General features: G+C 42.4%; 1 protein-coding gene and 1 long non-coding RNA gene across 4 annotated transcripts; both read left to right on the forward strand.

Moving 5' to 3' along the window:
* Positions 1-339: 339 nt before the first annotated feature.
* On the forward strand, positions 340-14,875 carry LOC139308864 (amine sulfotransferase-like). Of its 3 annotated transcripts, none has more exons than XM_070932793.1 (7): positions 340-360; positions 640-789; positions 3,650-3,858; positions 8,491-8,617; positions 9,536-9,630; positions 10,559-10,739; positions 14,170-14,875. In XM_070932793.1, the coding sequence occupies exons 2-7, from the start codon at positions 648-650 to the stop codon at positions 14,328-14,330; spliced, it is 915 nt and encodes a 304-aa protein (XP_070788894.1). In that variant the 5' UTR covers positions 340-360; positions 640-647; the 3' UTR covers positions 14,331-14,875. The 3 variants fall into 3 exon arrangements, with proteins under 3 accessions (XP_070788894.1, XP_070788896.1, XP_070788895.1); XM_070932795.1 differs by lacking the exon at positions 14,170-14,875 and adding an exon at positions 11,281-12,209; XM_070932794.1 differs by lacking the exon at positions 340-360 and adding an exon at positions 442-478.
* A 67-nt stretch (positions 14,876-14,942) lies between these two features.
* LOC139308866 (uncharacterized) lies at positions 14,943-21,024 on the forward strand. Its single transcript, XR_011599764.1, has 3 exons — positions 14,943-15,255; positions 16,077-16,499; positions 20,723-21,024. It is a non-coding gene; the product is annotated as an uncharacterized lncRNA (long non-coding RNA).
* The last annotated feature ends 4,549 nt before the right edge of the window (positions 21,025-25,573 follow it).

The raw sequence follows: 25,573 nt of genomic DNA on the forward strand, positions 1-25,573 counted from the left end.
GCCGGGAAAGATGGCTCTGCATGCAACCTCAGGCACACGTGCCATCACAGATATAGACCTCTGTCATCTATCATGGTTTTCAAGTAATGCTTTTCTTAGTAAAATAGCGAAGGTTTCCTCCATCTCTGCCATTCTTGTTACTTAGGTTATTATTTAATCATGTTCTACCATGTTCTTTAGCTCTTTTTTTTTAAATGCAGATTCAGTGCTGATACAATGTTTGACTAAAGACCAGTCTTCCTTAAATATTTGAGGATCAGGAATAGAAAAACATTGAAAAAGTACTGTAAATAAAGTTGGCTTTTAGGCATGACGTGAGTGACTGCCAGATGTATAAGAGTACATAGTACTCAAAGTAAGGTAAGAAAAGAATTGCAACTAGTATGTTCTAAGTACTGTGATTCAAACTTTGTCTTCTACGTAGAACTTTTAGATGGCAAGAAGAGTAGCAAATTTACTCTTTGCAATGGAAAGCTTTGTGGGTGAAAATTGAGCTCATGACACTAATTAACGAAATAATTAGATAAAATAATTGAATGTGTTTTTCTTCATGTTGCCAAGAATCAGGATTTTGAAAGAATTGAATTAATTCAACATTGAATACAGGAACTATTTTCAATTTCTCTATTATATCAACAGGTGAGGCAATGGAGCCATCAGGGAAGGACCTATATCTACACAAAGGATGTTATTTTCTACCAGTGCTGTCCTCACCTGAAAAAATAGATTCACTGGAAAGTTTTGAAATCCGAGATGATGATACATTTATAATCACATATCCTAAATCAGGTAAATTCAAAGATGTCTTCCAAGGAAGAGTTGGTTTTGTATCCAGTGCTTTTATTCAGTTTTTCAGTACTTTGGTTGCTGCAACTGTATCAAGCTTTAAACAGATTTTAACACTTAGCATAGAAGATGAAATGCAGGTAAAATAAAGCTGTAAATCTGTAAATAATGGAGCACCACAACTTCTGAAAGCAAGGTATTCCTTTGGTTGATTGCTCTCTTTGTCAGGAACTTTATCCTTAGTTCTAGGTTGCTTCTCTCCTTGATTAGTTTCCATCCATTGTTTCTTGTCTTGCCTTTGGGTGCTTTGGAAAATGGTTTGACCCCCTCATCTTTGTAGAAGTCCCTCAAATATTGGAGCAGTGCTATCATGTCACCCCTAGTCCTCCTTTTCATTAGACTAGACATACCCAATTCCTGTAGCTGTTCTTGGTATGTTTTAGCCTACAGCACCCTAATCATGTGTGCCGTTCTTCTCTACACTCTTTCCAGAGTCTCAATTCAACTCTCAATCTTTTTTATATTGCGGTGACCAGAACTGGATGCAATATTCCAAGTGTGGTTGTATTAAGGCTTTGTAAAGTGGTACTACAACTTCACTTGATCTTGATTCTATCCCTCTGTTAATGCAGCCTAGGATCGCATTGGTATTTTGCTGTTGCCACATATTGTTGACTCATATTTAAATTATTTTCCTCTAGGACTCCAAGATCCCTCTCATAGTTACTGGGATTAAGCCATGTTTCACCTAGTCTGTAGTTATGTGGTTGGTTTTTCTTGCCTAAGTGAAATATCTTACTTTTACCTCTGTTTAATTTCGTTTTGTTAGATAAGGTCCGGTATTTAAATCTGTCAAGATCTTTTTGGATCTTTATTTTTTTTTCAAGCTTTATATTTTATTTTACATATACATATCAATGCATGAACAGTGTGGCACCTGGGTGTCATGCATTCTAATACAAATAGAACTGGTAAAATTGATCATAGTTTTACATTCAACCAATTTATATATTTCTAATAATAATAATACACATTTATATTAAATTATAGTCTATCATTATTTAATTATTCCATGTTTTAATATATTGCTCTAACACCACTCACCATATTATTTAATCATACATATTACTACCGCCATTCAATTTCTAAGCTTCCCTCTTGTTATTGCTTTTATTTTATTATGTAAAAATGTATACACTAATATTCCCCCTTTCTCTTATTTCTATCTCTATTCTAACTTGTCACTCTTTTATTAAATGACGTTTTCTTTCTATCCTACCTAACTTCTAATTATGCCACGGTTCTAAAAAAGAAGGGAGAGAAAGAAGAAAAGCAAATCAGAACAACAACAAAAAAGAGAAATTCTTTCCTTTCTATCCATCGTCTCTTGTCTGCTTCAATACTTTGGTTCCTATGCTTTTTTTTGACTTGCCTCCCATATTCCTATCTTGGATCTTGATCACTGTTTGCATCTATTTCTTGGATATTCAGTCTAAGTATTTCTCCAATCTCTATTCTCTTCCACTGCCTAGCTTCCAAAATATCTGCCCAGGCCCCTATCTCCCTTTCTCCAATTCACTTTTCAACTCTCTTAAAATATTTCCCCCTTGATTTAATTCACCAATCACTGTTATTTTTATTAATATCTCTGCCTTGTCTTCCAGTTTTGTTCACTGGTTCTCCCTTTTCTGGGCGTCTTCATCTTTACTCATCATCCCTTGTATACAGTGGTGGATTTCAAAATTTTTTACTACTGGTTCTATGGGTTTGGTGGGCATGGCACGGTTTGGTGGGAATGGCTTGGTGGGTGTGGCAGGGGAAGGATACTGTAAAATCTCCATTCCCTCTCCAATCCAGGGAAAGGTTACTATAAAGTCCCCATTTTCTCCAGATCAGCTGGGACTCAAGAGGCAGAGAATAGATGAGGGTTGGGCCAGTCAGAATTTTTACTACCGGTTCTCCGAACTACTCAAAATTTCCGCTACTGGTACTCCAAAAATGGTCAGAACCTGCTGAAACCCACCTCTTCTTGTATAGTATTTTCCATTGTTTCCATAATCTCCTTTAATCCTTTCTCTATGATGCCCTTTGTGCTTTGGAAAATCATCTATATCATTTATGAAGATATTGAAGAGTATTTCCCTCCATGTGGTTGTAGTTCTGTTGAAGACTACATGTTGAGTACAGTTTGTCAGTCAGTTATAAACCCACCTAGTTGTAGGGCTATCTATCCCACATTTTATTAGCTTGCCAAGAAGTAGGTTGTGATCGAGTTTCTAAAATGCTTTATTGAAATCTAAGTACACTATGTTCACAGCATTTCACTCATCTACTAATTTGGTCACTTTGTTGAAGAATGAAATAAGATTTATTTGGCATGATCTGTTTTCAATGAAGCCATGTTGGCTTCTGGTTATAACCCTATTTGCTTCTAGGTTGTTCACAGATTTGTTGCCTGACTATTTTTTCCAAGATCTTCCCAAGTATTGATGTCAGGCTGATTGGTCTCAAATTTCCTGAATCAGTTTTTCTTTTTTCCCTGTTTGGAAGATAGGGGCCACACCAGCTCTTTTCCAGTCCTCAGGTATTTTGCCGGTGATCCAAGAACTTTGAAAGATACGTTTCAATGGTTCTGAAATTATGTCTGCCAATTCCTTCAGTAGTGTTTTCCTTTTTTTGTATGAAGATAGATGTGATGTATGAATTAAGTAGTTCTGCTTTCTCTCTACTCCCCATTTCTTCTTTGCCATCTTCTCCGATAAGTAGACTGATTGCTTGATTTTTTCTTGTTTTTTTATGTGTTGAACATTCTCCAAATAATGACAGCCCTGGATGAATTAATTTAATTATTTCTTGTTTACAGGCACCGTATGGACTCAGAACATTGTGAGCTTGATTCTTTATGAAGGTCATCGAGATGGAACTGAAAATATTACCCTGATTGACAGGGCACCATGGCTAGAGTATAATGTTTACTTTGTAGATTTACCTAGTCGCCCATCACCTCGTGTCATTTGTACCCATCTGCCCCACTATTTGGCACCCAAAGGATTACGAAATAAAAGAGCAAAGGTAGGACATATTTTGGTAACTTGTGGGGTGGAATGGGGAGCTGTCTGTCTTCTTCTTCTTTTTTTTTAACCTCTGCATCTGAATGTTCTATTGAGAAATAAATGCAAATGAAGAGATGTTACATTGTTCCATTATGTTTGGTGATTCGCAGGCTGAGTAAAAATAACTCAAATAAAATATGGAACCCGGAATCTCATGCTTGGCCGAAATGGAACCGAACTGAAGATCCATACAGAGATATTTAATCTTTCATGTTACTTTTTCCAAAATGACACTTTTCATTTCATTTTTCATTTTATTAGATTTCTATACCGCCCTACTCCCAAAGGACTCAGGGCGGTGCACAGCCAAACAATATAAACACATACATACAAAATTTAAAATAGAATAAAATCAAATTAAATAATTTTGGCCCCAACAAATTTAAAACCCCAAACTTTTAAAACCAATTTAAAATTGAATATATAAAATACTAAAAGATATTTAAAATTTTAAAAATCTTTTATAAAAGAGGGGGAAAATTAGGCCAGGCCGGCCTGGTGAAATAGTAAGGTCTTTAAGGCGCGGCGGAAGGTGCACAGATCCGGGATCCTCCGTATCTCTGGGGGGAGCTCGTTCCAGATAGTAGGTGCCCCCACAGAGAAGGCTCTCCCCCTGGGGGCCGCCAGTCGGCATTGTTTGGCTGATGGCACCCGGAGGAGCCCCTCTCTATGGGAGTGTACCGGCCGGTGGGAGGCTATTGGTGGTAGTAGGTGGTCCCGCAAGTACCCAGGTCCTAAGCCATGGAGCTCTTTAAAGGTGGTAACCAGAACCTTGAAGTGCACCCGGAAGACCACCGGCAGCCAGTGCAGCTCACGCAGGAGGGGTGTTACATGGGAACCCCATGTCGCTCCCATTACCACCCGCGCAGCCGCACTCTGCGCCAATTGGAGCCTCCGGGTGCTCCTCAAGGGGAGCCCCATGTAGAGAGCGTTGCAATAGTCCAGGTGGGAGGTGACAAGGGCATGAGTGACCGTGCGTAACGAGTCCCAATCCAGAAAGGGACGCAACTGGCGAATCAGGCGAACCTGATGAAAAATCCTCCCGATCACGGCCTTCAAGTGCTCTTCTAAAGACAGCCGTGAATCCAGGAGGACGCCCAAGTTGCGAGCCCTCTCCGTGGGGGCCAATGATTTGCCCCCAATAGTCAGTGATGGCATCAACTGACTATATCAGGACGTCGGAAACCACAGCCACTCGGTCTTGGATGGGTTGAGCCTGAGCCTGTTCCTCCCCATCCAGATCCGTACAGCCTCCAGGCACCGGGACACCACTTCAAGGACATCATTGGGGTGATCCGGGGTGGAGATGTACAGCTGGGTGTCGTCAGCGTACTGATGGTACTCCACCCCGAAACCACGGATGATCTCGCCCAGCGGCTTCACATAAATGTTGAACAGGAGAGGCGAGAGGACCGACCCTTGCGGCACCCCACATATGAGGGGCCTCGGGGTCAACCTCTGTCCCCCTGTCAACACAGACTGCGACCGGTCAGAGAGAAAGGAGGAGAACCACTGCAACACAGTGCCTCCCACCCCCAACTCTTCCAACCGGTGCAGCATGATATCAAATGGTATCGGTCAATGGTATCAAAAGCCGCTGAGAGATCTAACAGGACCAGGACAGAGGAGCACCCCCTGTCCCGAGCCCTCCAGAGATCATCAACCAACGTGACCAATGCCGTTTCCATGCTGTACCCGGGCCTGAAGCCCGACTGGAACGGATCCAGATACGTCGTTTTATCCAGGTACTGGGGGAGCTGTTGCGCGACCACACTCTCAACAACCTTCGCAACAAAGCGAAGGTTGGAGACCGGACGATAATTTACCAACATTGCCGGGTCCAGGGAAGACTTCTTGAGGAGAGGCCTCACCACTGCCTCTTTCAAGGTGGCAGGAAAGTCACCCTCACCCAGCGAAGCATTTATAATCCCCTGGAGCCAGCCTCGTGTCACTTTCCGGGAAGCCAGTACTAACCAGGAAGGACACGGGTCCAATAAACAAGTGGTCGCGTTCAGTCTACCCAGAATCCTGTCCACGTCCTCAGGGGTCACAGGATCAAACTCATCCCAGATAACATTCTCAAGACCTGCCCCTGTCTCTCCCCCTGAGACTACCCAGTCGGAGTCCAAATCTTCCCGAATCTGAGTGATCATCTATATCCATCATTTCCAGATGGATTGGAACTTTTTGTGCGGCATAGTCAGTTTCTATCTTAACATATTTGGAGGATGCCAAGTTGAGGAATCCTATCTTTAGCCATAAAATCCTTTTTACAATTGCTACTCTCAGTCTCTCATGCCCTCCTGGATGGAGGATTGTAATAGCTTTGATATCCCGCTCTTTTTTATCCTTTGTAAATTTGGATTGTATTTGTAGGTATATCCACAATTCTAATTCTATTCCTTCTTCCTTTAACTTCTTCCTTGATTTTAATTCCCCTTTCACGTTTAATAATTCTTTATATGTAATAGTCCCTCCCGTTTTGAGAACATTAGGATGTTTGAGCATTTCTACTGTTGATATCCAACTGGGGATGTCTATATAGTTACTTCTTTCGGTCTTAATCCAAATATCTAAAAGTGCCCTCCTAATATAATGCCTTTGGAAGTACTGGTGAACCTTATACTTCACTTCCCAGATGATAGCGTGCCACCCTATTTGAAGTTCATGTCCTTCTAGTGTCAACAGTCTTCTATTTTTGAGGTGTAGCCAATCACTTACCTAAACCAGGGCTGCAGCTTGCCGATATTTTTCCCAATTTGGAAGACCAAATCCTCCTCTTTCTTTTGCATCTTGTTATAATTTTAATTTAATTCTTAGCTTTTTGCCCTGCCATATAAATTTTGCTATGATTCTATTCAAATTTGTAAAGAAATCTTTTTTGAGCCGGATTGGTATACATTGAAATAAATATAAAATTTTGGGTAGCATGTTCATTTTAATCGTAGCAACCCTCCCCATAAAGGAGAGTTGCAATCTTCCCATCTTTCTAAATCAATTTTAATTTGCTCAATTAGTCTATCGTAATTTTTCTCTTTAAGCAGCACGCATCTTGATGTCAATTGAATCCCTAGATATCTAACTTTTTTAACTATCTGAATATCAATTTTTCCCTCTATATCTCTTTTTTTGCTCCTTCGTCATGTTTTTTACTAACATTTTTGTTTTGTCCTTATTTATCTTTAAGCCGGCTACCTCCCCATATTCCTCCAGTACTTCCATTAGCCGTACGCCCAATTGCAGTGGCTCTTCAATAATAAAGACGAGATGTCTGCAAACGCTTGCAATTTAAAAATTTCATTTCTGATCTTCAAACCTTTAATTTGGATATCTTCTCGAATTACTCTATTCAATGCTTCTAATGATAAAATAAACAGTAGGGGTGATAGTGGACAGTCCTGTCTCGTACCTTTCTGGATTTGGAAGTCCCTTGTTGTTTCCCCATTAATTGCCACTTTTGCTTCTTGTTCTAAGTAAATTGCTCTGCACATCCTTATAAATTTTTCCCCAAATTCCATATACTTTATTTGATTTAAAATGAATTCCCATTTAACATTATCAAATGCTTTCTGTGCATCAGGAGGTCTGTAATAGCTTTAATGCGGAGCTGTTTTTTACAACAGCCCTTAAAGTATTCAGAAACTTCAGTGGGTGCAAATGTAAGTTCTCCAAGAACTGTATACATTGCACTTCTGCTTTGGAAACTACATTGGCTATCTCTTTGATTCTTCTTGTGGTTCAAATTTCCTAGTTATGACCTTTAAAGTCCTTCAGGAATTGGGAACAGGTCATTTGAAGGACCTCTGTCCTCAGTTACCTCTACCCATTCCATCAAGTCCAGTAGGAAAGGCATGTTGAGAACCTGTCAGCTGGGGAGTTTTAGGGATGACCTTTTTTGCCCTTCCCCTATTACTTCCCCTATTGCTGAGGCAAGTAATAGGAACTTACCCTTTGCATGGAGCTCAGGCAGGGATGAAATCCAGCAGGTTCTGACAGGTTCTGGAGAACTGGTAGCAGAAATTTTGAGTAGTTCGGAGAACCGGCAAAAACCACCTCTGGCTGGCCCCAGAGTGGGGTGGGAATGGAGATTTTGCAATAACCCTCCCCAAGGGGTGGGGAGGGAATGGGGATTTTGCAGTATCCTTCCCATGCCTTGCCCACCAAGCCATGCCACGCTCACCAAGCCATGCCCACAGAACCAATAGTAAAAAAAATTGAATTTCATCACAGGGTTTTTATGTATTTTATTTAATTAATAAATAATTAAAATTATAGATAGATAGATAGATAGATAGATAGATAGATAGATAGATAGATAGATAGATAGATAGATGAGAGGGGGAGAGGTGGAGTGGGAGAGGTGGAGAGGGAGTGGGAGGGAGGGAGAGAGAGAGATTGTAGATATATTTTTATCTATGGGAAGTTATTGTATTGTGAAATAAAGTACAAATGGAGTTTTGTCCTCCAGAAAGTCCCCTAAGGTCCACCAAGCTTCAAGGTTTTTCGACCAATCCCAGTTTTTTCCTGCTGTATTCACTCTAACTGGAGTCTCTGAGGATCATTTTTAACTAGATACTTTCTTCTTCTACAGATTATTTATGTGTTTAGAAATCCAAAGGATGTCTTGATTTCTAGCTATCATTTTTACAAAATTCTAACCATGATGGAAACATCACAAGAGTTTGATGCTTACTTGGAGAAGTTTTTGGCTGGCAAAGGTAAGAACTTAATCACAATCAAGTTAATTTTTCTTTTGGACAAGAGATATGAATTCAATCCACTTCCTGCAAGTGGCAAACAATCCACCTCCCCTCCTTAAAATAAGATAAGAATAGTTATTTTCAATCCTCATTCAATTATTTCCATAAACTATATGCAAACCGTTTATAATGGGATGGATGAGTGGAGAAGAATGCAGGATTCCTTAAATAACTCATGATGCAAAAGTGGATGGGAATGGCAAGAGAAGGTAGCTTATTAAGGAAGAGAGAGAAGAAATATGAGGAGCCATTTAATATATGGAATAATTGAGGGAAATAAATAATTGGATTTAAAATCAGGGGTTAGTATTATTATTGTTGCCATTGTTATTGTTATTATTATCATTGTTATATTAGTCTTTTTCATTGCAGTGCAATGAAAAAATAGAGAGTTATCCTTATTTTTTAAAAAAAATATATAAGAAAACTAAAAAAATAGACACATGAAATCACATGGGGAACATTTAAGGGTTGGACACAGAAGAGAGCTAATGTAAGTCTGATATTTGCAAATGTATAAAACATTAATTCAGATTGCCCAAAGATCCAAATAAAGAAAAGCAAAAGAAACAAAACAATAGAGCAGCATCTTGACAAAACTTTCCCCTTAACAAGTGAGAGTACGTAATCACATTAGTTACGGCTCCCATTCCTTCTCTCTCCTCTCCGCATTCAGCGTTATTAAGGTGGCCCATCAATTGAGCTTTAATCCGTAGGCCCATCCGGTCATAAGAATAAATGGAAGAAATTCAAGCATTCAGAATGTATCCCTGAGACGGATTGTTAGCAGCAATATTGCAGTGCCCAGATAAACAATTAAACCAAGTGACTTTGAAGATTGTCATATTTATGCCAAATTCATTTCTCTCCTATCAGTGCCCAATAGTTTATGGCTTGACCATGTAGAAGGCTGGTACACTCATAAGGGTGATTTCAATATTCTCTTCCTTTCTTATGAAGAAATGAAAAAGGTAAGATGTGTAAATGTATAATGCAATTTTTATTTTATTTTTTTGCTTTAATTTATATGCTGCCCTTCTCCGGAGACTCAGGGCACCTTACAATGCATTAAGCAATAGCCTTCATACTTTTGTATATTTATACAAAATCAGCTTATTGCCCCCACAATCTGGGTCCTCATTTCACCTACCTTTGAAAGGATGGAAGGCTGAGTCAACTTTGAGCCTGGTGAGGTTTGAACTTGCAGTAATTGCAAGCAGCAGATGTTAATAACAGTGCTTTAGTCCACTGTACTACAACCATCAAGCACAAGAGGCTTTAGAAAGGGAGGAATGTGTAGAATAACTTATTCCAACAAGGAGTAGTTGGGGTGACCACTGAACTTTGGTTATTTTGGTGAACTCCTGGAGGAATGGTGAGGTCTCTGAAGAAGCATAAGAGCCCCCTCTTCAACAGGGAGGAGAAGGATCCATGAAACTAGAATGTAGTCATCTTGGTATCAAAAAGATTAATAAAAGGCATATTTGTGAGCACTTGGTGACATGGGCAGGATATGAATTTAATCAATAAAATAAAGTAAAATAAAATAAATAATGTTCTCCTCTTTTGGCTCATAGAAGGTTGACTCAACTCAGGTGCATTTTCAAGAGAGACCAAAGCATTTATTTAGCTTGGTTGGAGAACTGAACAGCTTCTGTTGCAGCCAAGATTGCTAAGGATGTAAGAGTCTGAATCATCAAAATATTAAGATCCAAAAAAGTTTCTCAACAACTTGTCTCTTGGAAACCCATAAGCAGCAGTTCTAAGGATGGATTTCTGTGTTTAATGAATACGGTTCATTTTTTAAAAAAATAAAACTACAAATGATTTATCAGCAACATTTTCCTTCTTTTCTCCATTGTTATGGATGAACTAATATAAAGCTGTATCAAATTGCAGGATCTGAGAAGTTCTGTACTGAAAATATGCCACTTCCTAGGAAGAGAACTAACTGAAAAGGAGGTGGATGATGTGGTGGATAAAGCTACATTTGATAACATGAAAGCGGATTCTAGAACAAACTATGCATCTGTGAATCCTACCTTAGCAGATTCTAGCAAAGGGGTCTTTCTTCGTAAAGGTAAATCCATAGAAATGTATATTCTAGGGGTATGCTTATGAATATGCCAAGTGATTGCCACCTTCAACTAAAAGTCACTTTTTGTAGAGTGGTATGTACATTTTCTAACAACTTCTCTTTCTGCTGCCTCTTCAGGATGTTGCACTAGTCTGAGGCAGCCATAAGGCTTTCTTAGCTGCACCAGTGTTAAATTGGTGGACTTCTTTTTATCCTGACAGAGTTTTTTTTGCCAGGGATATTATCTGACTATTAAAATGTCTAGTCTGTTGCTTGCACAGTCTAATGATCCTTTAGGAATGAGATTGTTCTATCTTATACTGGCCACTTTAGCCTGTTGGAGACACATCTTCTTTGCTCTCTACCCTGGGCACTGTCTTCCAGTCTTAGAGCTGCCTCCTTTAAGCCTGCAGGGACATAGCCAATGCTAAAAAAAACCCAAACCTATCAATCATTTCAATTAATCATGGGGCCGGTTCCAGCAGGGTGAACTCCAGATCATTTAGAACTTCACTGGCAGACCATTGGTTCCCTGACTTCCCAGAACAAGATCCTTATGCCAGAGAAATCACTTGAGCCCTTCTAGTTCGAGAGATCTTTACCCTTCTATCAAGCCTTCACTCTGTAGTCCAGCTCTAGTTAAAATGGTAAGGGGATCAGCTTCTTGCCCAAAAATTAGAGATACAGATTTGTATATACTGTTTGATGGACAGGGAGGTAGCTAAGCATTCCTCTGATATCAGAGGAATGTGTAATGTTCCAGGTTTTGCAAATTATTATCCTGTTTCTCAGACTCTGAGAAACTCATAACAGTTATAACAGTCATAACAATAACAGAGTTGATATGGACCTTGGAGGTCATCTAGTCCAAACCCCTCCTCATGCAGGAGACCTCTACTAGGGATTCGAACTGCCGACCTTTCCAATCGACAAGCTCAGCGTCTTAGCCACTAAGCCACCTAGTCAATTACCATAGCAGGCATGGTAGTTGGAGACTAGAAACCACATCTAGAAAATTTTAGTAGTTCAGAGAACTGGTAATAACATTGGCTGGCCATGCCCCCGAACCGGTTCCCGGCGCAGTCACCGCTCACTTACCCCGCCCACTGTCATTGCCCACATGCAGCCCCGGGACTCCGCCCTTTGCCAGCCAGGAGTGCTGCCACCAGTCACTCCCGTGCACCCAGCTGCCTGCCTGCGTCACCGCCACCATGAGGAAAGGCCCCAAAGTTGTGCTGCCTGGGATCTACATGGGCTGCCGCAGGGAGAAGCCTGGTTTGGCTGGCTGGACGCTGCCTGGAGCTGAGCTTGAAGCTGGCAGGAGGAGGAACGTTACCTCTAAGCCAGCTCGAACGGTCTGCTGCCGCAGCGTGCCCCCATCCCCTCTCCCCTGCCGGCAGTCCTGTGCAAGAACCGCTGCCGCCAAGGGTGAGGGGGTGGTGTGGCAAGGATGGGCCATCCACGGCTTCCTTGTCTCCCCACCCGACCAGACATCTGGCATAGCCCCAGGCCTCTGGAGAGAGAGAGGGAAGGAGGGAAGCCCTGGCATGCTGCTCCTGCCACCGCCACCTCCTTGCCCCCAGCAAGAGTGGTTCTCATGCTGCCACTTCTCCGGCAGCACCAGGAGCAACTGCAGGGCAGACAGGGCGGGGGAAGGCTGTGGTGGCAGGCCGTTCTCTCTAGGTAACAGACAGGCTGCTCCTGGAAAAGGAGAAGCTGCCAGCGGGGAGGCGAGCTGCCCCAGGAGGACTGGAGGAGAGCGCAGCTCCTCACTCATGATGATCCACCTGCGGGGAAGTGGTCGCGGAAAGCAGTAAGAAATGCACAAGCCAGGAAGTGGCCATGCTCCCTGGCAGGAGAGGGTTGCACGTTCACTCCAGCAAATGTTTGTGCAACCCTCTCTGGCCATGGAGCATAACTGCTTCCTGGCCAGCACACCTCTTACCACGCCCATTTCCCCACCAGTAGATCTCCATGAGTGAGAAGCTGTGCTCTTCTCCAGTCCTCCTGGGATGGCTTGCCTCCCCGCTGGCAGCTTCTCCTTCTCCAGGAGCAGCCTGTCTGTTTCCCGGCGAGAACTGCCTGCCACCACAGCCTGCCCCGCCCTCTCTGCCTCGCAGTCGCTCCTGGTGCTGCCAGAAAAGTGGCAGCAGAAGAACCGCTCTTGCTGGGGGCAAGGGGGGTGGCGGGTAGCAGGAGCAGCAGTAGGCCAGGGCTTCCCTCCCTCCCTTCCTCCAGATGCCTGGGCTATCTTTAGCTTCGCTCAGCCGGCATGGGAGGCACGGGACCCGGCAAATCCCCGGGTGAGGGATGGAAGGAAGGAGGCCTGATTGGCTGACAAAAGTGTCCACGGAGGAGCCGAGGACGTGCCTATCCCTGACCCCACTTAGCGCCTTTCTTCTTCCTAAAACCAGGGACTGCTCTGCTCTCGCAAGGCGCAGGGACTTCCCATCCCGCTCCCTCGGTCACAACTGAGGAAGATGCACCGAGCTTCTCTTCAAGGGGTTGTTAAGGTCGGGAGAAGGGCAGCTGAAAGAAAGAGCACCATGGGGGGCATAGATGTGAGGGTTCGCCTTGACGCCTTGACACCCCTTGGCTTCCACAGGCTCCGCCGCCAGCCCCAGACAAGTACCTCCATCTTTGTGGCTGCTGAGCTTGGGAGGGGAGGCCAGCTGGGGTTTTCATTTGACGCCCACTAGGGGCTAAGTGAGCCTCCTTTCAGTGTGCAAACTCAGGGCACCAGTTAAAAGCTGGGCTGGCGTCTCCGGCGCTGCTTTGATGGAGCCGGGTGAACCGAGGGGAGGAAGGAAAAGGAACTGATGGGCAGGATAGAGTAGCTCGCTTTACCCTCAGCAGGGCTTCTCCAGAGGAGGAGGAGGAGGAGGAGGAGGGGGAGGGGGAGGAGGAGGAGGAATCAGCGGGAGAGGCTTTGCTGGCAGAGGGGGGGTGAAAGAAGGGTGGACGATTAAATGTCTTGTGAGTGTATCTATGGATGTTTTTTGCATTTTTTTCTGCAACCTCTTCAGCCGAAGAAGTTGTAGAAAAAAAAAAATGCCTTTAAAAGCCTCTGGGGATCCCAGCTGATTTGCCTGATCGTCAGAGGCTTCTAAAAGCATTTTTTTCTGCAACCTCTTAAGGTTGTAAAAAATAATGCTTTTAAAAGTTAAAAAAAAAAGTCGGCCACGCCCACCCAGTCACACTACCCCCACAAGCCATGCCCACAAAATCAACCATGCCCACAGAACCGGTAGTAAAATATTTTAGAACCCACCCCAGAGAGAGAGAGAGATTGTGTGTGTGTGTACATACACATACATACAAAGATACATTCCTACATGGACACCCATTCATTTTGGTAATAGGATGACACAAATAGCCTCTAGTTTAATTGAACAGAAATACTGTTGACATTTTTTTAACCACTGCTTTCCAGGCATTGTTGGGGACTGGAAGAACCTCATGACTGTTGCCCAGAGTGAAAGATTTGACCGTGTCTTTAAGGAGAGGATGGAAAAGCTGCCCTTCAGGTTCTGCTGGGATATGCAGGAGGATCCTGAGCCTATTTCCAGCTCAGTGGAGGAAAATAATGTGTGATACGTGCCTTCAAATGGTTTGAATCAGAGATGACCTTCCAAGAAGAGTCTTTATGTAACCTTGTAATATTTAATTCTCAACTTTGCAGAGATCATAGAACAAAGCAACCTTAAATTCTAAGCTATTATTAAATATAATAGAAACTGCAGAAAACAGTTAACAGTACATTTCTCTGAAGTTCTTACTATCTTTTGTATTTTGATTCCACAAATGAGGCCAGATGCACTAAAGTTTTGACATTGTCCAGCTAGTTCCTATATACACTTTTTTAAATATACAATTTGCCAAGTCCCAGCATGAGATTTCCTCCTATGTCTAAGGCCCTTTCTCTATTGCCTTTACAATATTGGTATAAAATTTGCTGTCCTTACTGCTGATGCCTATAATGTATCTATTACCTCCCATTTGGCTTGTCCCTGGTTGATTCTGGGTATTTCGATCTTAATGTGTTTGTTAATATAATTAATTAATGTCCTCTTAATGTAATTGATTAATTGGTTAGTCTCCACAGCAATATCAAATAAAAAATAAAATAAAGGTAAAAGTGTGTGATTTAATTACAAAATAAGATGTGTAAAAGAAAATACAATAATGAAATACATAAGTGGTAAATAAAAAGAACCGATTCCAATAATTACATTACCTGTTGCCCGATTCTGTTTGATATAACATGTTCTTAGCTGAACATCCTGGTCCATAAACTTAGCACTTCTCTTTATACTGTGTACCTTAAAGCCCAGGAGGAAGTAGGGAAGCCTGACATTCAGGACTCCATGTGTTATGGAATGAAAGACTGAAAAACATTCTTGGGTCAGCCAGATACAGTTTATTGCGCAGGTTCAGAGCCAGATTTGTACCTGAAATTCTGAACAAAGGAAGAGTTCTGATACAACAGTTTTTATAGATATCCAAGACAAAGGATTCGGTGAGCTCATGCATTTTTCCATATATGGTTAACATACACTTGTTATATGATAATTGACACTTCCTAATTACTAAATCATTATTTTCTAGTTTATAAGATTATCTTTAGCTAGACAACCTTCCTTAGTTCTGTAATTACTAATACGGGAGACTTATTGCTGTCCTTAGGCAATAAGTAACTCTTTGTAACATACATGTCTTTGTGTCTTTGACAGTGAGGCCCCTCAAATGTTTTCCATATGGCTGTCCTTCTGTGACAGCTAGGCCTCATCAGGAGATATATTACCAATAATGGGATTTTAGCTGATTTTTAATGTAATCTCCAAACAAGCACATTTCTCCCTTATAATAATGTGAATAGAGAGGGTCCTTTAGTGTTCATGTAGCTGACCCTGTATGATTCCTACTTTATTCACATTATTCCCCCCTTTGGAAGTTATTCAATGCAGAAACTTCAACCACTCCCTACATGTTCAACTCTTTAGTAAATATCATTCCATTTCTTTGGATAAACAAAGCTAACATATAATATCTAACAAAATATGACTAATCTAGGCAAGAGATAGGTATTTCTTGATCTTCACTCTCTTAATCCTTGGAGGTACTCCCTCCATTCCTTCCCAGACTCCATTTCTACATATGTGTCTGTTTCAGAGTCTTTATTTTCAAGAAAGCACTCTGTCAAAACTAACTCCTTCTCAGTCTGTATCTCTTTCTCTGCTCTGATAGATAGCTGTTTCAGCACAGGGATTGCACAAGGAATAAAAGCTAGGCCTGCCACAGCACATATCAACAAGAATAACATTTGTTTAATCCACCCAGATCCAGGCACCCAAGAAAACCACATGTCCATTGTTTGTAACCTCTGACCTATCTTGGATGCCCTATCCTGCAATTCCCTGGCAACTTCTCTGACCACACCTGATTTATTCATATAGAAACAACAGTCTTCTCCCAGAAATACACATAAACCACCTTTCTCTGCTGTTAGGAGGTCTATGACACGTCGATTTTGTAGGACCACTGCTGCCAAAGAATCTATCTGGTCTTGGACTTCTACCAAAGTCCCAGAAATTTGATTCAGGCTTTCTTGGAGCTCCTCTGATAATTGCCGAAACTGTATTACTGAGTGTGTCATTCCGCCTACACCTGTTTCAACTGCAGTTCCTATCCCCATGATTACTAATAGTGGGACTAGGACTGGCACCCGTTTCGTGAACATGTCCCATGAGAGGAACAGGGATGGTATGTTCTCCACTGACAATATCTATTTTAGGAAAAATAGTGAAATCACAATAATGAAATACATAAGTGGTAAATAAAAAGAACCGATTCCAATAATTACATTACCTGTTGCCTAGTTCTGTTTGATATAACATGTTCTTAGCTAAAGGTCCTGGTCTATAAACTTAGCCCTTCTCTTTACGCTGTGTACCTTAAAGCCCAGGAGGAAGTAGGGCAGCCTGACATTCAGGACTCCATGTGCAGTTCTTTCAAATAGAGATGTTAATGTCAAAGCCTCAGAGTGCATAGAATTAATAATCAAACAGAACACAAGCAATATTTAATTATTTTTAAACTGTTTTTAAATTTTGTATGTTCTGTTTTATTCTGGTTGTTCACCACCCTGAGTCCTGCTGGAGAAGGGCGGTATACAAATTAAAACAAATAAATAAATAATATTATTGATGGCAGGGGCAGTAATGGCTAACCTTATTGTCATCGCGTGCCAGGAGCGGGGGGAGCATGGGGGGTGTTGTGCGTGCGCATGCCAACACCCATAATTCTATGTGCCCCACCCCGTGCATGTGTGCACGACCCCCCTGCTCCCCCCACTCCTGGCACGCAGTGGCCCTGTGGCCCCATTTTTTTCTCTTCCCAGGCTCCAGAGCCTTTCTAGGAGTCTGGGGAGGGTGAAAATGGCCGTCCCAACCCCCCACCGGAGGCCATCTGGAGGCGGAAAATGGCCCATTTGCCAACTTCTGGTGGGACTGGAAGTTGACAAATGGGCTGTTTTTGGCCTCCCGGTCGGTGGGGAAGGCCATTTTCACCCTTCCCAAACTTCTAGAAAGTTTGGAGAGAGAAAAATGGACTTTTCCCGGCCCCCTGAGGCCCTCCGGAGGCAGGAAGCAGCCTGTTTCCCTACTTGTGGTGGGTCCAGAAGGCCCGAAAATCAGCTGGCCAGCTGAGCTCACGTGCCCACCGATATGGCTACATGTGCCACCATCACGGACCTATACAGAGCCTCTCATGATATGGCAGATGACATAATTACACTTAATTATTGATTGGCTCTGTATGAAGTAGATACCTGTTTCTGTTTGACCACAGGGGTTGATGTGTTCTTGTCAGTTTCCAATATGCTTCTTAAAAAGGGGGCCTGAAATTGTTCAAATGAACAATTTCAGGCCCCCTGAAGGGGTCCTTAGCTTTTTAAGACCCCATAATTCCATATGTAGGTCAGTCTAGCCCATATTCTATGCAAAATTTTCTGTACACAGTGCAAGCTACTTGGTTGTGCCATTCAGTATTTGCTGTTCCTGCCTGTATCTTATACCCTGTTCAGGGGAGGTTCTACTTACCTTTACTACCGGTACGGCGCTCTTCTGCACAAACGCAGAAGCTTCTGCACATGCGCAGAAGCATTTTGATGATGTCAGGGTCAGTGGGCGGAGCCTCCCGCCAATTTTACTACCGGTTCTATAGAACCGATGCAAACCAGGGGCAACCCACCACTGACCCTGCTACTAGGCGTTGGAATATATCCTACCCTGCCTCATAGAGATATTATGAGATAGTATGAGATGAGATAGTAATCCAATTTATCTTGAGAGCAACTTTAAAGTACAGCTTTATATTATCATGATTAATATAAGTTAATGTAATGCATACAAAGGGACATGGTGGCTCAGTGGCTAAGACGCTGAGCTTGCCGATCAAAAGGTCGGCAGTTCAGCAGTTTGAATCCCTACTGCCGCGTAACAGGGTGAGCTCCCGTTACTTGTCCCAGCTTCTGCCAACCTGGCAGTTCGAAAGCACATAAAAAATGCAAGTAGAAAAATAGGGACCACCTTTGGTGGGAAGGTAACAGTGTTCTGTATGCCTTTGGCATTTAGTCATGCCGACCACATGACCACGGAGACGTCTTTGGATAGCGCTGGCTCTTCAGCTTTGAAACGGAGCTGAGCACTGCCCTCTAGAGTCGGGAATGACTAGCACATATGTGCGAGGGGAACCTTTATCTATACCTGAGTTTGATCCTGTGGCTCCCGAGGATGTGGACAGGGTTCTGGGTAGGATTAGTGCCGCCACATGTTTATTGGACCCGTGTCCCTCCTGGTTGGTACTGGCCTCCCGGGTGGTTACACGAAGCTGGCTCCAGGGGATTATAACTGCTTCTCTGAGTGAGGGTGCCTTTCCCGCTGCCTTGAAAGAGGCGGTGGTGAGGCCCCTCCTCAAGAAGCCTTCCCTGGACCCGGCTAAATTAGCTAACTACCGTCCGGTCTCCAACCTTCGTTTTGTGGCGAAGGTTGTTGAGAGTGTGGTGGCACGACAACTGCCCAGGCACCTGGATGAAGCTATCTATCTAGACCCGTACCAGTCGGGCTTCAGGCAGGGGCACAGCACAGAAACGGCATTGGTCACGTTGGTGGATGATCTCTGGAGGGCTCGGGACAGGGGTTGCTCCTCTGTCCTAGTCCTATTAGATCTCTCAGTGGCTTTTGATACCATCGACCATGGTATCATGCTGCAGCGGTTGAGAGGGTTAGGAATAGGGGGCACCGTTCTGCGGTGGTTCTCCTCCTTCCTCTCCAACCGCTCGCAGTTCGTGTTGGCAGGGGGGCAGAGGTCGACCTCGAGGCGTCTCGCATGGGGAGTGCCACAAGGGTCGGTCCTCTCACCTCTTTTGTTCAACATTTATGTGAAGCCACTGGGTGAGATCATCCGTGGTTTTGGGGTGAAGTGTCACCTGTACGCTGATGATACTCAGCTGTACATCTCCACCCCAGACCACCCCAACAATGCCCTTGATGTGATGTCTCGCTGCCTGGAGGCCGTGCGGGTCTGGATGGGGAGGAACAGGCTCAGACTCAACCCGTCCAAGACCGAGTGGCTGTGGCTGCCGGCATCCCGATATAGTCAGCAGGTGCCATCGCTGACTATTGGGGGTGAATCTTTGCCCCCCACAGAGAGGGTTCGCAATCTGGGTGTCCTCTTGGACGCAAGGCTGTCTTTAGAAGAGCATATGACAGCCGTGGCCAGGGAGGCCTTTTATCGGGTTCGCCTGATTCGCCAGTTGCAGCCCTTTCTGGACCGGGACGCCTTGCGCACGGTCACTCATGCCCTTGTCACCTCCCGGCTGGACTATTGTAATGCTCTCTACATGGGGCTCCCCTTGAAGAGCACTCGGAGGCTCCAACTGGTCCAGAATGCGGCCGTGCGGGTGATTATGGGCGCAACTCGAGCTGCACTGGCTCCCAGTGGTCTTCCGGGTGCGATTCAAGGTGTTGGTTACCACCTTTAAAGTGCTCCATGGCATAGGACCCGGGTACCTTCGAGACCGTCTTCTGCCACCAATAGCCTCCCACCGACCAGTCCGTTCCCACAGAGAGGGTCTCCTCAGGGTGCCATCAGCCAAGTTATGTCGGCTGGCGACACCCAGGGGGAGGGCCTTCTCTGTGGGAGCCCCAGCCCTGTGGAATGAACTGCCCCCGGAAATACGCAAGATCTCTGACTTCCGGGTGTTTCGCTGCGCACTGAAGACCCTGTTGTTCCGCCAGGCAGGTCTATCAACATAATAATTTTAAATTGGGGTATTTTAATTTTTAGGGTTTTAAATCGGCCAAATTTATTTAATTATTTTAATTTTTAATTATTGTTGTGTCTTGTGTTTTTAAATTGGCTGTACACTGCCCTGAGTCCTTCGGGAGAAGGGCGGTATAGAAATAAAATTATTATTATTATTATTATTATTATTATTATTATTATTATTATTATTATTATTATTATTATTATCATCGCAATACAGGTGGTCTTCGATTTACAACAGTTCACTTAGTGACCGTTCAAACTTACAACAGCACTGAAAAAAGTGACTGATGACCATTTTTCATACTTACGACCATTGCAGCATCCCCATGGTCACGTGATTTACACTTGGATGCTTGACCACTGACTCACATTTATGACGGTTGCAGTGTCCTGGGGTAATGTGATCCCCTTTGGCAACCTTCTGGCAAGCAAAGAATGGGGAAATCAGATTCACTTAACAACCGTGTCACTAATGTAATAACTGCAGTGATTCTCTTAACAAATGTGGCAAAAAAAAGTCATAAAATGGGGCAAAGCTCACTTAACAAATTTGTCACTTAGCAACCATCCGACAGGACCATCAATGCTTTAGCTCCTTTCAGGAGAACACACTGCAGGCTAGGATCAATAATTGGATTTTGCTTCTTTTTCATCAGGAACGGTTGGAGACTGGAAGAATATTATGACAGTATCTCAAAGTGAAAGGTTTGACAACATTTTTCAAGCACAAATGAAGGATATACCTTTCAAATTCATCTGGGATATAAAAGAAATACAATCTACTCAGCATGGGAAGCTGCAGGAACCTTCCCAGGAGGAAACGGAACAGAAATGTACAACACAACTAAATCATGTGCATTACTATTAATCTTCTCATCGTTCCTATCACCCATCTCCTCCCACTTATGACTGTATGGCTGTAACCTTGTTGCTGGTATCCTTAAGATTATATTGGCTGTTTCCTGACTGTATCATTAAGTGTTGTACCTTATGATTCTTAATGAATGTATCTTTTCTTTTATGTACTCCGTGAGTGTATGCCCCAAGACAAATTCCCTGTGTATCCAATCACACTTGGCCAATAAAGAATTCTATTTTATTTAGACATATGCATTTTCTGTATGCATATACACCACTTCCTATGATGAGTCAGGATATACCAGAATGATCTCATAAATATTTTCCAAGACAAATGAATACTTTGGATTCTGGGAGAAATGTCTTTTGCAATGAGGAGAGAACAAAGATACGCTTATCATCAAACAACTGTTGCTTAAATGATGAATGAAAAACGCTTTCGGAACAGCACCTTTTTTCTTGGATATTCTAATTTTGTATTGGTTGATTTTTAAAAAAAGAGATGATGTTAGGGAAAAATACTAAAGAGATAATACATTTGATTATATACCTACATTCAACAACTGTAACTAGTACCCACTGATGCTGTTGCATGGGCCAAATCAGAATGTACAGGTTTCTGCATTGTTCAGTAAGCTTAAGAGCTGAATGGATTTTCAATTGATATCATATATTATTTTCTTCCTTTTTTCTCTCAAGTTCCTTTTCCCGCTTTCCCCTTCTATTCATTTTGATCACTGCAATGTATGGAGTTTTTTGGCACACAATAGCATTACTATTCTTAATTCATTTGATATACCTCGCCAACAAAATTATTTTTAAAAAATTAAAAAGTTGATCAAATTTATTTTATTTGAGAAGTCTGATGCAATTAGACCACTATCAATGGCTTACAAACACTAAAACATCCATAGCGTAAACACTGAATAATTATAATCATGAAATTTATATTCATAATCGTTTTAAAACAAGAGCATAGAAAAGTATTCTTCAAATCAGTTTAAAAGGCCCTTCAGAACAGCTCCATTCTAATCAGCTTCAAGGCTGGGGCAAGAATTATCTCCAAAGGGGAATTCTCCTACACAACAGGGGCAATAATACAAAGGCATCTCCTCCTAGCCTTGGTCATTCTCATCTCATGGAAGTAGAGGGTTATCAATTTTTTTCCAGTGTTGTTCATGTTAGACAAGTTCATTCAGTTTGAATGAAGTGGTTCTAGAGATATCTCTGTTGTGATCCTCTTGAATGTTAAGGTATCTTAAATCAGAGGTTTCCCACCTTGGCAACTTTAAGACTTGTGGACTTCAACTCCCAGAACTCTGAGAGCTGCCTTAAATTACTGCTATGTCCCCTGTGACTTGATTATCACACTGTGATCTCATCATTAATTTTATAAACCAGGTTTAATTACTGTTAACAGACTAGAGCACACCTGACTGGATATATACATCATGTTTAAACTATAAAGTGCAGCTTGCAGATCAAGCAGGCTGGCTTCATTTCAAATGTTAAGCTCATGATTAAACAAACCAAACCATGTAACCAGCTCTATGTAAATTCAACCCAAGTGTTAAACTGAATTATAACTTCTCCAGGGTAATCTATCCATGCCTGTATAATACACATTAGGTCATAACAGAATAACAGAAAAAAACAACAGCAGAGTAACAGAGTTGGGAGGGACGTTGGAGATCTTCTAATCCAACTCACTGCTCAAGTAGGAGACCCTATACCATTTCAGAGAAATGGTTGTCCAATCTCTTCTTTTAAAAAAAAAGTCCAGTGATGGACCACCCACAACTTCTGGAGGCAAGTCATTCCACTAATTAATTGTTCTGTCAGGAAATTTCTCCTTAGTTCTAGGTGCTTTTTTCCTTCCTTAGTTTTCATCCATTTCTTGTTGTTCTGTCTTTGCAAGAATAGGTTGACTCCCTCTTCTTTCTGGCAGTCCTTTAGATATTGGAATACTGCTATCATATCACCCCAGTCCTTCTTTTCATTAAACTAGACATACCCAATTCTTGCAATCGTTATTCAAATGTTTTAGCTTCCATTCTCCTAATCATCTTTGTTGCTCTTCTCTGTGCTTTTTCTAGAGTCTCAGCATCTTTTTTATATCATGGTAATCAAAACTGGGTGCAGTATTCCAAGTGTGGTCTTACACACTTGGAATACTGTGGTACTAATACTTCACATAATCTTGATTCTGTCCCTCTGCTAATACAGCCTAGGACTGTGTTGGCTTTTTTTGGTAGCTATAGCACACTATTGTCTCAGAATCTTTTTTATATTGTGGTGACCCAAATTGGACGCAGTATTTTAAGTGTGGCTTCACTGCAGTGTAAAGTGGTACTATCCCTTTTCATGATCTTGCTGCTATCCTTCTGTTGATGCAGTTTAGGACTGTGTTGGCTTTTTTGGCAGCTGCAGCACATTGCTGTATCATACTTAAGTGGTAGTTCATTAGGACACATAGATCCCTCTCACAATTATTATTGTTGAGCCAGGTACCACATCAGTGGTGGGATTCAAAATTTTTTACTACCGGTTCTGTGGGCATGGCTTGGTGGGTGTGGCATGCTTGGTCGGCGTGACTTGGTGAGTGTGGCAGGGGAAGGATATTATAAAACCTCCATTCCCTCCCCAGTCCAGGGGAAGGTTACTGCAAAATCCCCATTTTCCTCCTGATCACCTGGGACTCGGGAGGCAGAGAATAGATGGGGGCGGAGCCAGTCAGAGGTGGTATTTACCAGTTCTCCGAACTACTCAAAATTTCTGCTGCCGGTTCTCCAGAACTGGTCAGAACCTGCTGAATACCATATCTGTACCACATATTCTATATCTGTGAATTTGATTTTTCCTGATTAAGTGCACGACCTTACTTTTGTCACCGCTGATATGCATTTTTTGGCTATGACCAGCCAGTTCAAGTCTTCCAAGATCCTTCTGAATCTTGAGTCTATTTTATTTTATTTATTTATTTCGTCAAGCATATATTTGATAACAGATACAAGTGTAAACATAATTATGAATACATGAAATGGGTACGAATAAAGGAAACATTAGGACAGGGACGGAAGGCACGCTGGTGCTCTTAAGCATGCCCCTTAAAGACCTCTTAGGAATGGGGTGAAGTTGACAGTAGTGTTATCTTCCAAAGTGTTAGCAATTTCCCCCAACTTAATGTTGTCTGCAAATTTAAAGAGTTCCTCTTCTACCCCCTCATCTACACCATCTATAAAGGTTTTGAAGAACACTGCCCCCAAAACAGTGAGATACCCCTATAGCATGCTGCCCTCCATATAAAATAGTTTCATTAGGATTTCACATTGGGTGAGGTTTGCCACTGCAAATCCATCTGTTGATGGTACTGTCTATCCCACAAGGGTAGAAATCTAACTATATTATATCCACTGAGTTTCTCTGATAAAGTAATTTAGTCATGTTATCAAAGAAGGTAATAAGGTCTTGAGCGGATGATCTATTTTTAACAAACTCACACTGGCTTTTGGTAGTTGCTTTCTAGATGCTAAGAAATCTGCTGCTTGATTATCTTTCCCAGGATTTCCTCAGTTATTGATGTCAGGCTGATTGGTATGTAGTTTTCTGGATCCAGTATCCCTTTCTGCTAGATTGGAACCACATTAGCTCTTTTCCAGTTCTCTGGCTGTGCTTTCTTATCAATTTCTTGCCTATTTTGACCTGCACTAATGTTCTGTGTCCCATGGTGCTCTTTTTGGTAGGACGGACTATTTTTTTCCTTTTGCTTTTATGATCTTATTTTTCAGAGTTTCCCAAGCATCTTGAATTGTTTTTCCCTTTAAGATTTCCATCCATGAAATCTTTCTTAATCTCTCTTAATTTGTTAAAGTAACCTCTTAAAATTTAAAACACTAATTTGACTTAGTTCAATTACCTGTGCCTGCATTATGTTGAATGAATAGTATGGTATGGTCATTATGTTGCATGTATAATTATTCTCCTTCGGGTTCCAACAACTTCTACCTGTTCTATCATTTATCTCTCATTTCATTCCTATTGGTAAGAATTAAATCCAGTATAGCTGTTCCTGTAGTTCCTTCCTGTTTCTTTTGGGTGACAAAGGTGTCAGATCAGGGGTGAAATGCTCCCGGTTCAGACCGGATCACTCGATCCGGTAGTGATGGCAGCAGGTGGTTCGGAGAACCGATAGCAAAAATCTCTGCCCCCCCCCCCCACCATGCCGAGCTAAGCCGCGCAATCATCAGGGCCTTTTTTTTTTTACTTTTCAAAGCATTTTTTTCTGCAACCTCTTGGCCAAAGAGGTGGTTAAAAAAATGCTTTGAAAAGTCTCTGACGATCCCAGCTGAGTTGCCTGATTGGCAGAGGCTTTTCAAAGCATTAGAAAAAATGCTTTGAAAAGTTTTTTTTTTTTTAAAAAGTTGGCTGCGCCCACCCAGTCACATTACCCCACCACCACCAAACCATGCCCACAGAACTGGTAGTAACAAATTTTACATTTCACCCCTGTGTCAGATATAAACCCCCACTTGCTGTAGAATTTGTCTCCCAATGGATGTCAGAGTAGTTCAAATCCCCCATTACTACAGCTGTGTATTTCCTGTTTACTTAACTAACTCGTTAGGGAAAAGTTCATCAATCTCCTCTGG

This window comes from Pituophis catenifer, unplaced genomic scaffold (assembly GCF_029215685.1).
Source record: "Pituophis catenifer annectens isolate HBS135680 unplaced genomic scaffold, rPitCat1.0.hap2 SCAF_1, whole genome shotgun sequence".
NCBI lineage: Eukaryota > Metazoa > Chordata > Lepidosauria > Squamata > Colubridae > Pituophis > Pituophis catenifer.